Source organism: Coenobita brevimanus, chromosome 62 (assembly GCF_032717465.1).
Source record: "Coenobita brevimanus isolate Jiangsu-jjx chromosome 62, ASM3271746v2, whole genome shotgun sequence".
In the NCBI taxonomy this organism is placed as follows: Eukaryota; Metazoa; Arthropoda; class Malacostraca; order Decapoda; family Coenobitidae; genus Coenobita; species Coenobita brevimanus.
Window position 1 is genome coordinate 38,185,811 of NC_137015.1, and position 15,000 is coordinate 38,200,810.

General features: G+C 42.5%; 1 protein-coding gene across 1 annotated transcript in view; it reads left to right on the forward strand.

Moving 5' to 3' along the window:
* The window catches only part of LOC145404041 (uncharacterized), a 29,155-nt gene continuing 14,155 nt past the window's right edge, over positions 1-15,000 (forward strand). Inside the window, exons 1-2 of the mRNA XM_080275644.1 lie at positions 1-33; positions 12,205-12,449. Of these exons, the coding sequence (XP_080131770.1) occupies positions 1-33; positions 12,205-12,449 (278 nt within the window). The remainder of the gene's footprint in view (positions 34-12,204; positions 12,450-15,000) is intronic.

Consider the following 15,000-nt stretch of genomic DNA (forward strand, 5'->3'; position numbering starts at 1 on the left):
ATGCGTCTGGCAGCGCTGTTACTTCTGATGCAGGTAAGGGAAAAAGTGTCTTACTGTCTCAATCCGCACGAATTTTTCAACATACTACTATCTACTCGTGTCTTGAGTTTTGTCCGTTCGTTCGTTCCCTAAGGCCCAGCAGTCCTCCTACAAGCCTACACCTTCATCTGTCATCACTTCGACGCTAATCCCCACCATCCATACTGAATAACTGTTGAGGCTGTTTCATTCTGGACTGGTGTGATGATAATAGTAGGGGTTTTTAATGACGTCAGAAATTACTGGGAAAGATTACTAAAGTCTGGAAAGGAAGTTGCGTTTTCAAGCAGATCACATCCCTAACCACTTGACTACCACCGGTCTCTAACACTCTCCTATTACACACACACACACACACACACACACACACACACACACACACACTTCATTTCAAGCAAACAAGAGTCAGTCCATATATCTACCTGCTGATCTCTCTGCCGGTCTGTAATGTCAGTCTGCTTTATCAGGGAATGAGTGAGCGAAGAAAGTAAAGACATCCTCACCATAATCGTCTGGCATAAGGAAATTTGAAGTCCCTAAAATTAATTCACCAGACAAGACATTCCAAATTTACCTTCCCTGTGACGTAGAAGCAGTGTTTTAAAAATGATAATTAAATAAGGTTTTCTCTATAATAATTGCTGTGACGCATGTTTTAGGAAATTTAAAACTTTAAATATTAAAAACTAGCAGCTGGTTTCTATTGAGTTATATGTTACTGTAAAGTTTAATTTCAAGGTAACTTTGTTATACCTGATTATCACTAAAATATTTATTTATAGTATATATTTCATTGCAGTCTGAGATGAATAGCATTATAAAAATCCCGTATAACTCAACCAAAATAATGTAATTTCTTCTACTTTTACAGTTACAGACTAAATAATATTAAATTCAAACATTACACGGTTCTTGGTAAATACAGATGATGTAAAATATGTGAAAACAATAATTTCGGTGAGGCTTATCAACGGCTCCCTTCGGCACCTCTGGGGCGGACGATTTTACCTTGTTTGTATAGGCCTATCCTTTCATATCTATCTAAGTCATCTAAGTCAACCTGTCATAACTTTATTCATCAAAACTTCTACCTGTCAATCCACCTATAAATATGTATCTATCTCTGTCTACAAATGTGTAACTTTCTATTTATATATAACTATCTGCCTCTCTATCTGTCTATTTCTTTATCTGTCTGTCTATCTACCTATCAATGCATCTATTTATATACGGTACCTGTCTATCTACCTATCTATCTAGCCAGCTACCTCTCACTTTCTGTACCTATCCATATAACTATCCATCCAAGATTTGAATGATGAATAGGAAAGTACACTAAATAAAGAAAGAAAGAAAGAAAGGAGGGCATTTTGTAAAGAGTACGGTCATTAATACTTTCAGACATAATAACATCAGTAGTCATATTTAATAATACCAGTAGTAGTAGTAGTAGTAATAGTAGTAATAATAGTAATAGTAGTAGTAATAATAATAATAATAATAATAATAATAATACCATCCAAATTTTAAACATGTACGCAAAACGCTAGACGTCTTATTACCAAACCATCCGTCAAACCAGAAGGGAAGGCGTCTCACTGTACCCCAAGTGCATTTATTTACACCATGTGATTACAGTGCCATAAAAATCAACTTATTAGCAAAGGTGAAAGTGACGGATGAGGGGAGGGTGGGACTGGTGATACACTGGTTGAAATGAAAGATGCTATTTAGTTTTATTGATATGAGCGAACTGACCATCTTTTTTTCTGAGAGCGATGGTTAAGGACAGCAATGCAAGCCTGTCTGCTCTCGTTCTTCTTGTGGTACGCGAAAACTTTGAATATTCACCGCACTCAAACTCTTCACGTTAGAGCTCTCATTTTCACAGTGTATACTCTCATGGCCCCCTCCCACCTGCCACAAAAAAATCCAGCCCATAATACCGATTTCTTTGGTCACCATGCCCATTTCTTTACCCCCCTCCGCCCGACACATTAATTCTTGCCGGATAACCATTCACTATACTCAAACAATTGGCCACTTTCATAGGTTATACTGTCTCGCCCCAGATCCACCGCCTATCAAAACTGCAGCCTATCCCACCCACTCCTTTGTTCACCACGCCCATTCTATACCTCCTCTCCCCTCATGTGTGTGTGTGTGTGTGTGTGTGTGTGTGTGTGAGAGAGAGAGAGAGAGAGAGAGAGAGAGAGAGAGAGAGAGAGAGAGAATTTCAACGCCCATATAAGTAGTCATCCAACCATCCCATTTTAATCCATTCACTTAGATTTATTACACCGGACTCGACGATCAAAAGGTACCACGGTGCGTACTCAACGTTTTTACTAACCGACCCAAAAAACACATCACGTTAAATTAGATCAGAGCACGTTAGGTCAGACTGTCAGATTAAACCTGGTTAGGACGGCTGAGATTAGGCTGTTAAGTCTGATCAGATCTGGTTGGGTTAGTTTGAGTCCGGGATTTGTACTTTGCGGTTGGTTAATAAATACGTTTGTTATAGCCTATATGCAACAAATGTAAATCGTTACGATGAAAAGCGTAGTCAGTTACTAACTCAGAAACTTACTACATACTCGTATATACACCAGTATAGCCTATATATACTCATATTAGTCAGAATCACCCTTATCATTAACTCAGACCTCTCTCTCTCTCTCCTAGCTAGTGGGTCACATGGCAAGGTCATAAGAGGTCATCAGTGAGTCAGACCCGGGCGAGGAAGAAGAGGAGGAGAGGAGAAGTGAAAGGAGGAGGAGGAGAAGAAAAGAAGTGAAAGGAGGAGGAGAGGACAAGAAATGAATGAAGAATGAGAGGAAAGGAAGTGAAAGGAGGGGGAGGAGAGGAAAGGAAGTGAAAGGAGGAGGAGGAGAGGAAAGAAGTGAAAGGAAGAGGAGGAGAGGAAAAGAACTGAAAGGAGATGAAAAGCAGTGAAGGAGGAAAAGGAGAGGAAAAGAAGTGAAAGGAGGAGGAGAGGAAAGGAAGTGAAAGGAGGAGAGGAAAAGAAGTGAAAGGAGGAGGAGGAGAGGAAAAGCAGTGAAAGGAGGAGGAGGAGGAGAGGAAAGAAGTGAAAGGAGGAGGAGAGGAAAAGCAGTGAAAGGAGGAAAAGGAGGGGAAAAAAAGTGAAAGGAGGACGAGGAGAAGAAAAAAGTGAAAGGAGGAGGAGCAGGACAGTAAAAGAAGTGAAAGGAAGAGGAGAAGGAGCAGTAGGAAACATGTAGAGGGAGGGAGGGAGGCTGGAGGTACGGTAACTGAGAGAGAAAGTGTTAGTACCGTACCCTAGGCTTTCAAACCTGCCTCCTTCTCTTTCCTCCCCTTTCTCCACTCTCTCTCTTTCTCATTCTTTCCTCTTCCCTTCCTCCCTTTCTCTTTTTCCTTCCTTCACTCTCCCTCCTTACCTCCTTGTGTCTCCTTCCCTCCATCTGTCTCTTTTCCTCTTCTCTACTTCCTTGAGTCTTCCAATTATCACCCGCCCCTCCCCCCCCCCTCTCTCTCATACTTTATTTCCTTCTCCCTACCTCTCTTTCTCTACTTCCTTCCCTTCTCTATTTGCTCTCTTCTACCTCCACTACCTGTCTCATTACAAATATTTGAGCCACACAACCCCACCAATACGGAAACCATCACTCACTACATAGATACCTGCCTTTCCTTCTCTATCATTATTATTTTTTTTTTTACAACATTCAACTGGTTTATTCCACGACAGTTTTTGCACTCACTTCGGTCACCTTTACTTTTATATAAATGCACAGTCATAACCTACTTCCACTCCACTGTTACAACGCCACTCATCCAAGCATACTTCTAACAGACCCTTCATTCTACTTTTTCCCCTACACTTAATTTACCGTAATCTTTCTGGCATATTTCTGACACATATTTCATTCCACTCATTTAACGTGAAGGTGACCAGTTGCTCTACTCTCAGCTGGCCAAAGTTAAGGAAATGTTCACCGCGATTAAGTGCCCCTTGGTATCTAGCCCCTACCTTCAGCCTACCTTTAATAATAATAAACAATCTTACAGTACTGGCAATAAACGTTAGTCAGTACCATTTATGCTGGTCACACGGAGTTTGGTCTGGGCTCTGCTGAAACAATGCTCTCTCTCTCTCTCTCTCTGGGACTATGACCAACACAAGTCCTGTTGCTTAAGTATGCACAGAGTAGAAAGAAAAAATTGTTCTGTGATATTATGGTGGCAATGAAGTATGTACGGTAGATGAAATGTCTGAGTGAGTGGTACATGCGCGTCTGAACGAGTGGTAGGTGAATGTCTGAATGAGTGGTAGGTGTCTGAGTGAGTGGTAGGTGAGTGTCTGAGTGAGTGATACGTGAACATCTGAGTCAGTGGTTCAATACCAGTGTTGTACTAACCAGTGTTGTACTAAAATAAAAATCCTGTCGCCTCTCCATGAAAATCACTACATTTATTTTCAAGATCGATGGAAGAGAAGCAGGAGAGGCGACGAGACTTTTGCTGCCGATTGCACATCACTGATAATCAATTACTCTGACATTCATCCACTCCCTAGATAGCTTTGGAGATGTCCTAACAGCTCTACCACCGCCAACGAAGCTGGACGGAGGCTATTTATTCACTCATGTCTGTCTGGCGGAGGTGTGTGCTCTCTCATTTGTGCAATAGGGCAGACTAAGACCGTAGAATTGATAAATGAGTCCGTAAAAATATTTGTCTGGTAGGAAAGAGAAATTACGCCAATAAATAATATATTGTACTGGCGTTGGCTGAGGTCTTGGTGCTTCCTAGGTTTGCCTGTTACACACTGACATTCTCCTGTGTGCACCTCATGCAAACTATGTCGATATCAAAAAGGTATCAATGGCTAATATGACTATAGGGAATAACGCTACGCAAAATGAATCGTTCAAGATGTACTGCAAAGTCTACAATGTCAGTGATCTGGTAGTTCATACACATGCTTCACTGAAAAAAAAAATCATGACAGAATTTTATATCAATACCTATGACCTATAACCAACACCTATATATATATATATATCTTAACACTTGTATAATCCTAACATCAGATATACCGGTAACCCTTCTTTAATCCCAAACACTATTTATATCACATTTATAACCTAATCTCTAACGCCTTCTTTATCACTTCTATAATCCCTAACACCGTATATATCCCTTCTATAATCCCTAACACTATCTAGGCAATATCATTTCTATCTCCCTTCTATAACCCCACAACAATCATTCTGTCATTGTTTTCTTTTTATATTCATAAATGCTATAGAAATCTTGCCGTCTCTCTCAAGTGCTTTCTCCATTGTATGCCTCACAGAAAATATTTGATCCACACATCCTCTGCCACTTCGGAAACCATCCTGTTCCTCTTTGTCTGTCTGTCTGTCTCTGTCTCTGTCTCTCTCTCTCCCTTTTTTCACAGTACGGGTCACCTCTGCCAGTAACACATTCTCTGGCACTACTTTCCTACTTCTTGCACCGTCAGACTCATGTTATATAACCACTGTTCTTTTCTCTTCATTTCCACTCAACAGTTCAAGCCATATATGTGTTCTTTAGTTCCCCTTCATTTGTTAGCATTCATCCATTTTCATTTCTCTAACCCATTTGTTCTCACATTTATCCATGCATGATGATGATGATGATGATGATTATGAAAATGTGCTAGTATGATGATCGCAATAAAAACAACAATTAGCTATAAGCCAGCGAAAAGAAACAAGAAGAAGAAGAAGAAGAAAAAGAAGAAGAAGAAGAAGGAGGAGGAGGAGGAGGAGGAGGAGAAGAAGAAGAAGAAGAAGAAGAAGAAGAAGAAGAAGAAGGAGGAGGAGGAGGAGGAGGAGGAGGAGGAGGAGGAGGAGGAGGAGGAGGAGGAGGAGGAGGAGGAGGAGGAGGAGGAGGAGAAGAAGAAGATGAAGAACAACAACAACAACAACAACAAAGCAAAAGAGAAAAGTAGCATTACAAGTATACTACTACTACTACTAACAATGAAACCTGTGCACTGTCTCCCTTCCAGATCGAGGTAGATAGATGGGGAGAGAGAGAGAGAGAGAGAGAGAGAGAGAGAGAGAGAGAGAGAGAGAGAGAGAGAGAGAGAGAGAGAGAGAGAGAGATGAAGAGAAGGGGAGGAGGAAGGGAAGGAGGGAGAGACAGAGAAGGCTGGATGGAAAAGAATGAAGGGAAGGAAGGATGGAAGGAAGAATGTATGAAGAGGGAGGGAGGGAGGGAGGGCAGGATGGAGGGGATGAGGAATGGATGAAGAGGAGGGTAGGAGGAAGGGAAGGAAGGAGGAGTGGGTAGTAAGGGACGAAGAAAGGAAGGAGGGAGGGAGGGAAGGAGGGAGAAGAATGAAAGGAAGACTATATGAAGAGGAAGGGAGGGGGGGTAGGATGGAGGAAGGGAGGGAGAAGGAAGTAGGGAGGGAGGGAGGGAAGCACGCATAGTCATGGAGAGGGAAAGTCCTGTCTGACCAGTAGTCTCTCTCTCTGTCTCTCTCATATTCATTCTTTTCTTTGTCCTTCCTTCTTTTAGTTTCCCTTTTCACTCTCTCTCTCACACACACACACACACACACACACACACACACACACACAAGGGGTCATCACACAGGAAATTACAAGCACTTAACCCTAGTTCACTGACATTTTAATTTCGCTTTTACAACCGTCAGACGATTCCAGACGATTTTTCTCAGTTTAAAGGACACTCCATCCACCCCTTCAGTACGACAGCCATTTCCATATATCGCTGTTGTTATTGTTGGACGGGTTTTACTTAATCTTTGACCAGCAGTGCCTGTGCCTGGGAATAAATGCATCCTTAATGGGAAGAAAAAGTTCCCTCACCTCTCTCTCTCTCAGTTTCTTCCTTATTGCCTCCCCCCCCCCCGGCTTTGCTGAACCCAGTGGACTGCAGGCTGAAATTGCCCTTCACCTGCAGTCCACCATCATGCTTTGGGGGAAATTGGGAGAGAGCTGAGGGGCGTTTGTATAACTGGGCTGTGCAGTCGTCTAGTTACATCGGTGCCACCACGTGAAGGCGTCCCTCTCCTACACCAATCCCGTGACGTATTTCAGTGGCTTATTCTTACCACCCACAGACGATTTTATTCACCTTGGACAGGACCTCCATCAATCAGAGGGTTAAAAAAGACCATCTCACCCCTGCTGTTCAAAAAATCTTTCCAAACTCCCTCCAAAACTTAATAAACTAAAGAGGCAAGAATAAACAAAAATAATAGCTACGTCATGGGACTGAAAGGGTTAATCTTTTCAGCACGATGGCGCTTTTTGTAGTTTTTTTTTTTTTCATTATTCCATCCTCTGGTATGGAAAAAAAAGTGGTGGTGGTGGTGGATAATAAATGCTGCCGCCAGACGATTTTCTTCAGCACAGTACAGCAATCAACTAGTGAAGGGGTTAATGCAGGCTGTATCTAACCCCTGCACTTCGAAGCGTCTCTCCACAGCGGAATAAAATCGTTTGGTGGTAGCAATAATAGAATACAGAATGAGTACAATACGGTATTACGGTATATATCTTGGGGAATGAGGTCTCGTAGTGAAGGGGTTGTGGGTGTACCTACCAAATGGGTTCGTATGGTTGGTGTGTACCTTTGTAGCACACACACACACACACACACACACACACACACACACACACACACACACACATTCTCCGTTTATCTATTCGTCTATCTGTATCTATATCTATCTGTATTTTTGTATCTGCTCTCTATCTGTTTTTCTTCCTCTTCATTCTGCCTATCTATCTATTTATCTAATTATCTATCTGCCTGTCCCCGCCCCTCTTTCTAGTTTTTCTATCCTTTTTTTCTCGTCTTATTTCTGCTCCCTCTCGCTTTCCCTTCCACTTGTTTCACTTTTTTTTTTATTTCATCAGTTCACCCCTCGCCCTTTTTCTCTCCTTACTGGTACTTCCTGTTCTCTCTCTCTCTCTCTCTCTCTCCACTAACTCGATTACTTCCCTCCTTCCCCATCCTCCCCACCTCCCCTCCCTCCCTCTCCTCTCATATCACCTCTCTCCATACATATACACGCATACCAGTATGTATTTAGTTTCTGTTCACATCATATCAAAATTATTCTCTCTCTCTCTCTCTCTCTCTCTCTCTCTCCTAAAGGAATCAATATCCTCATCTGCGGGTACAATTCTCCTATATAATACGCATCGATTCGAATCCCAAAGGAGCTGCTGGAGGGTTTTTGATCATGCTGTGCCACGGGGGAAAGGAGGGCTGGCTGATCACCTACCCTTCATCCCACCAAACCGAGGACGTCAATCTAATTTCATTCTTGCTGGCTCCAGACGATTTTATTAAACTTTGGGGCATCGTGTCGCAGTGAAGAGGTTAAACTAGGTCACCGTTAATCTCCCCCAGTGTGAAGGGTCTCTCCAGTTTCATAAAATCGCTAGGCCGTGGAAACAATAAAACAAGAATGACGAGAAGGGGTTAAACTGTTGTGCTGAGATACCCTAACTTATTTAACCTACTGTATCTAACTCAATCCTGTCCTACCTTAACTTACCCTACCCAAACCAATCCTACCCTATCCTACTCTACCTTGCCGTACCCTACCCTGTTCTACCCTGACCTACCCTACCCTACTCTACCCTGCCCTACCCTACCTAACTCAATCGTATCCCATCCTGTCCTACCCAACCCTGCCCTAGCATGCCACCACAAGGGGCCACATGGGGCTGCTTGTTTTTATGACCCATGTTCCCAATTCCGAGATCTACAACATCCCACAGCCTGGTCGTTAATGAGTAGGGATATCATTAGCAGCACTGATAGGTTTTAGTTTAGTGTAGTCCATTTTTTCGTTCGTTGGAATTAAAACGGAAATACAGATAATTAATTCACACTTCTTGTCATGCCAAATTTTTCTTCGTGGTATAAGGCACTACAGCTGCCGGTACCACCACTTCCACTATAACAACAACTACTACTGCTACTATTGGCTACTACTGCTACTACTACTACTACTACTACTACTAATAATAATAATAATAATAATAATAATCCATCCATCCATCCATCCGTCATCCAATCCTACATTGCATAATAATAATAATAATAATAATAATAATAATAATGCCGGTAACACACGTACTTTCTATACTACGGGCACAGAGGAAATAAAAGCTCCATCGGGGGCTACCCCTGTATCCCTTTGTAGTAGACTGACGTTACGAAGCCCCTGTCTGTGCTCATATTCTCTCCTCCTTCTGCTATATATCATTTCATTTCATTTATACAGCTATATAAATGCCTAAACTATCCAAGCTGTTGGTGACTGCGACCCTCCATTACGGTGACCTGATATCCCATAGGCCTACACGCCAATGTGCCGGTCGTGAGGGCTGGTGATCTAGTGACCGTGAAACAGCTACCGGTAGTGTACACCTTGCCAGGGAGCGGCGTTCTTCTGTCACTGTCATATCTGTGCCTCTGAAGGTCTCCCGCACCAGCTGATAGTGGACGGGTTTCAGAAAGAGACCTGACTGTAAGAAGGAAGTACCGGTACCAAAACGATATTTCTGGATCATAAGATGTTACCAAGCCAACATTTCCTGACGTCCTTCACTCTGCCAGTACCTGTGAGATCTCCTGCGTAGCCAGTTTGTTTTACACTGTTGGCCTTGTACTTCATCTGTTGTTGCATTATCACGGCAAGAGTATAAATAGCCATGGCCAAGGGACCCACATAGGTAGACCCGTCTGTGGACTAGATAACACCCATACCGCAGACTTCTATACTTCCAGAGTAATGAAACTGTTTGGCATTCGTGTCCCATCAATAAGAGGGTTAACAATAAAAATTTGTCAATGTACTCGTAGAATTCTTCGATGTCCAATAATAAACACGTCGCGTCCATAGCTAGCCTACTTTCCCCGGCCTCATCTTACTATCAAATATCTTGGCTGCATCCTCACCGACCTAATGTCCTGATTTCTTTTGCACTGGCTGAAAATTGTTACAGTACCGTATCAAATAGATTGTCAGCATCCTCTCCTTTTGCTTCCAACATTTTGGGAGCTAGAATATAACTATACTTCACGGATGCAGTGCATGCACGACAATAACGTTAAAAATACTATAACAGTACAACTGAAATAGCATTAGGCCTAGTGCTAATAATTTTGGTATCGGTAGTTGAGTTACAATTACGGCCACCACAAAGGTCATCTACCAAGCGGAACGGATGATGATGACTCAATCTGTTGCCCAGCATCTTGGAAAACTATGTATTTGTAGATACAAGTACACAAGAATAATAGAAGCATGCTGATAACCAGGATGCTGATAATATGGTACAAGCAGCAATCTACTCTCGCCTTAAACTGTCATGCTCCTCTCTCCAAGTGTGTCCTTATCAACTGATCCGTATCTCCGCAGGTTACTCTCTACAAATGTGTCATTGTCAATTAATCTGTTTCTGAATTCAAGGAATTCATCTTGCACTGCTATCGGGAACGCCATTCAGGACCAGGTTGACTTGAAAAATTTTGCCTTTAGACAATTTTATATTTGTATCTCCCGTAACTCTAGATACTTAAGATATACCTATGGATCCCTGAGATATACATGCCCCATGGGGGCCATGGTCCCCGGGTTGGAAACCAATGCCATAGCAAGAAATTAGCGCTGTAAGGATCATGTCTGGCCTATATACAAAACCAGTTGTAGATATGGTGCGGAAGGGAGACGATGGTCGCTTCTGCCCACTGGTATTGCGTGTCAGATAAGAAGGTTGGCCCCATAGTGTACATTAGTAATCAGACAGGATACCTCAACCAATATTTAGGTGGGAAAAGGAATGATGATGATGATGATGATGATGATGATGATGATGATGAGGAGGAGGAGGAGGAGGAGGAGAAGGAGGAGGAGGAGAAGAAGGAGGTGGATGATGATGATTATATTAAACAGCCCTAGCATGTACCCAAAATAGACGGCGGGTGTTCGTGCCAAAGCGGTGACATGTATTGGTGTACCGGTATGACACGAAGGACGGTTCAGCCTCATGGAACGGATTGTCTGATATATGTCGACAGTGGAGGGAAAAAAATATGTGACCGTACCGTACCATCTATGCACATTCTCTTCTACCCTTATAATTATTATTGTTAGAATTAGCTACTCATTCCACATAGTTCATCAATATTTTGGTTTCTCACCCAGCCTAATCGTATGCATTTCACACATTCTTTTATATCTTCAGCCTAAGGATTTTATTTTTTAAACTGTTGCCTCAGCTTGAGAGAGCACCCTAGTGGTGGAGGGGTTGATGAAGGCTGTATTTTACCCCTACAACTCGAAATCGCTATTCTGATCTGGACATAATTGTCTGGTGGTAAGAAGAACTAACAATCTCATTTCCACTGCTCTCACTCTTGATTTTGGCTCCAGATTCTTCAGGAGCCGATTCGAGTTTTGGGACCAAACTGGACGCTGCCTAACCTTCCAGTGAAGCATTAAGAAAAAAATAATAATAATAAACAACAACAGCATGAAAAGAAACAGTGCTCAGACTGCAATACTCCCGCCCCCAAAATGGCGTACGTGGTGAACTTTTGACTTTGCCCTGTGACCTTGACCTTAAACCGATTGTTCTCATACTTGAACCAAGGCCTAAATCTTTAGGCCTTGACTTGAAAAACTCCATTCTAGCCTGACCCGTAACACCTTCACCAAGTCTGGTCCAAATCGGATCAAAACTATTTCAGTAGACCTTGCCCCATGACCTTTACAAATGATCTTCCCCAATGACCTGGGCAACTGATTGCTCTCAAAACTTAATCCTTTTATCCTTATCTTACCCAGAACCATTTCGCGAAGTTTAGTCTAAGTCGAATAAAAACTTTAAGATAACCTTGCCATGTGACTGTTCTAAAAGGAAAAAAAAAAAAAAAAAGTAAATTCCTTAGGTGATTCTCAACCCTTCAACAAATCAGATTTAAACTGTTTGTTATATACTTTTCACACACACACACACACACACACACACACAAACGGCGAGTAAAGCATAGTACCCTCTCTCACCTCACAAGCACAGGTATAATAAAACCATCACTAAAAACAATAACATTTCGCATCATTCTCCCCAGGTGGCGCATTCAAGTTTTGGCGCCAAACTGGACGGCCTCAAAAATGGCCGCCTAACCTTCCAGCCCAAAGCAGGGATGGACATGGCCCAGCTGGTGGCCCTGGACGTGAAGTGTGGCCGTGCTGGTATGACCGTGCACCTGGAGTTCGACCGTGCCTTTCCGGGGGTGATATATTCCAAGGGACACTTCTACGAGCCCGCCTGCAACTACGTCACCACCAAGACCACAAATAAAAATAAATTCTCGTGAGTAGGCTTTTTTTTTTTTTTTTTTTTTTTAAAGGCGTGGAATCAATCTTCAAGAACGGTCCAGTCAGTCAGACACACTAAGGAGATTCACACAGCCTACACGGTGTTCTACGCTGGTAATGTCCATATGGTCCCACATCTCTTCGTACTCCTATACTTGTTCCTGCTATTGGTGTTTTGGGACCTTATATGTACCAATAATCAAACCATTCATTCATTTGAAGATCATAGTAATAATTCTCGGTACTGCTACTACTAGGAAAACAAAAAAACAGAATGGCATACATTGATAAGCATTTGCCAAAATTCCTGTCTTATCTATTCAACAGATATTAAGATATGTGGATTCGGGTCTTTCAGAACTCAGTGGAGTTGACAGAGATGAGTGGGCAGAATGGGTTGGGATGGTGGTGGGTGGCAGGCGATGGCAGGGTAAGAATTTGCTACGAACATAGGCAAAGTAGGTCCGCTAGTAGTCGAGGCAGTTATTTTTATATCAGATATGCAAATGGTGAGGTGGATGGAGATGAGTGGGCGAGACGGACTGGAATGGTATTACGGTGGTGGGTGTTGGTGCATCAAGAGTGTAATATACTCTTTGAAGATGGATGCTGAAGATAGGCCTGTATACGGTGAAAATCAAAGATGGAGAGTAAAAATAAACAAATATAATGGGTAAGGTGGGTGTGAGTCGATTGGATGTGCTAGGATGGATGTGGGTGATGGGCGAAGGTGGAACGAGTACCGGTACCGTCAAGATGGGTGCTGTAGGCTACGAGGGATGACATTGGTGTAAGGAAGGCGAAAGTCACACATTTCTCCTAAAAGTTCCGAGTCATGGCGTGGAAAAAAAGATGGAATGGACGGAGATGAGCCGGGGGGAGGGGGGGATTATACACCCTGACTAGTGTGGGCGTGATAAAGGGCAGTGCATAACTTCCCCCAAGAACAAGAAAAATGGCAAGACTAGCAATAATAACAGTATGCACGCTCTACTCTCTTACATTTTACGTGTTATCACAGAGGTTAAAACAAAGTAAGAGAACAATCATCAGAATTCCAGAAAAAAGGGCCACAATTAAATCAACTTCTCCCCCTCCCCCCTCTCTCTAATACAGTTTTCACATAAGTCAAGATGAGCTGATTGCCACTAACAGAACAGGTATAATCTCAACACGAACTGGTTGTGATCCATGTTCTCGCTGGCATAGGAGACTTCGTAGCAACTCTGCCTTAGTGATTTATTTTGTCACTTACACCTTAATATTTTTTCCCATGGCATCATACATCTTATTTATATTGTCACAGTCTGCATCCGTACCACTCATGAAGATATTACGGTGTAAAGTACAAAATAAATCGCTAATGAAGAAGTGTCACGAAATCTCCCAATCTAACGAATACACGACTCTCTCCAAACATGGCGCTGTGATGCCAAGCAAGAACAGGCACACACACACACACACACACGTTTCTGAAGACGCACCGGTACTTTATATGCGCGTTACGTTGGCAGAGGCTATAATCTTTAAAAAAGGAACTGAATTAGATCCTCTTGCTGAAACCAAAGTTACTTTCAGTGAGGCCGCTGTCCTCCGAAATGTTAACACTTACAAGAAATGGCCATCCATAGAGTTTAAGTTGGATATCGCCACATGGATTTATTCACTAGTAGGAAAGCCGTGATAGGTAAAGGGTAAACCACTCCAGCATGAGAGTGTGCCTGCCCGCTCGTTTATTTCTGTTATGGGAAATGCAAGCCCCAAGAGTATCATCCCTGCTAAATTTCACCTATTCACCTCCTTAAAAAAAAAAAAAAAAAAAAAAAAAAAAAAAAAAAAAATAAAGGTCTTTCAAAGTTCGTGACGGTCGGACACACGACATTTAAATGTTGGGGGTCGTGGGAAGGTGGAAACATGCATTAACTCACACTACCCACGTCTCTTATATTTCAATCTTGCTGCACCCAGGCGATTTTATCCAGCTTAGGAGGGATTTTTCCAACTAGAGGGGTTAGATGCAACTTTCATTACCGGTAACCCTTTTAGTGCGAGGTGTCCATCCTAAGTAGAGTGAAATTTTTTTTTTTTTTTTTTTTATGCGAGGAAGAAGGAACCAAAGGCCATGGCCCGCAGTAACAGTTCCCTCCAAGAGAAAAACAAAATACAATAGAGAGCCAAATTCAAGATCCGATCATTTTGAGATGCCTGGACACACTGCGTTTGAAAGACTGGAGATCATAGGCAGCAGGAAATACAGACAGAGGGAGACAGTTCCAGAGTTGACCTGTTGCATAAATGAAAGACTGGGAGTAACGGTTAACTCTTGCATTAGAGAGTTGGACAGAAAAGGGATGAGAGTTTGCTGCCAGACGGGTGCTACGCGCCCGTCGTAGAGGTGGAGGAATGCAAGCAGACAGTTCAGAGGAGCAGAGACCATTAAAATAGCGATAGAAAAGAGATAAAGATGCAACAGTGCGGCGAAGAGACAGAGGTTGAAGGGAGTCAGTAAGAGGAGGAGAGTTAATGAGACGAAAAGCCTTTGACTC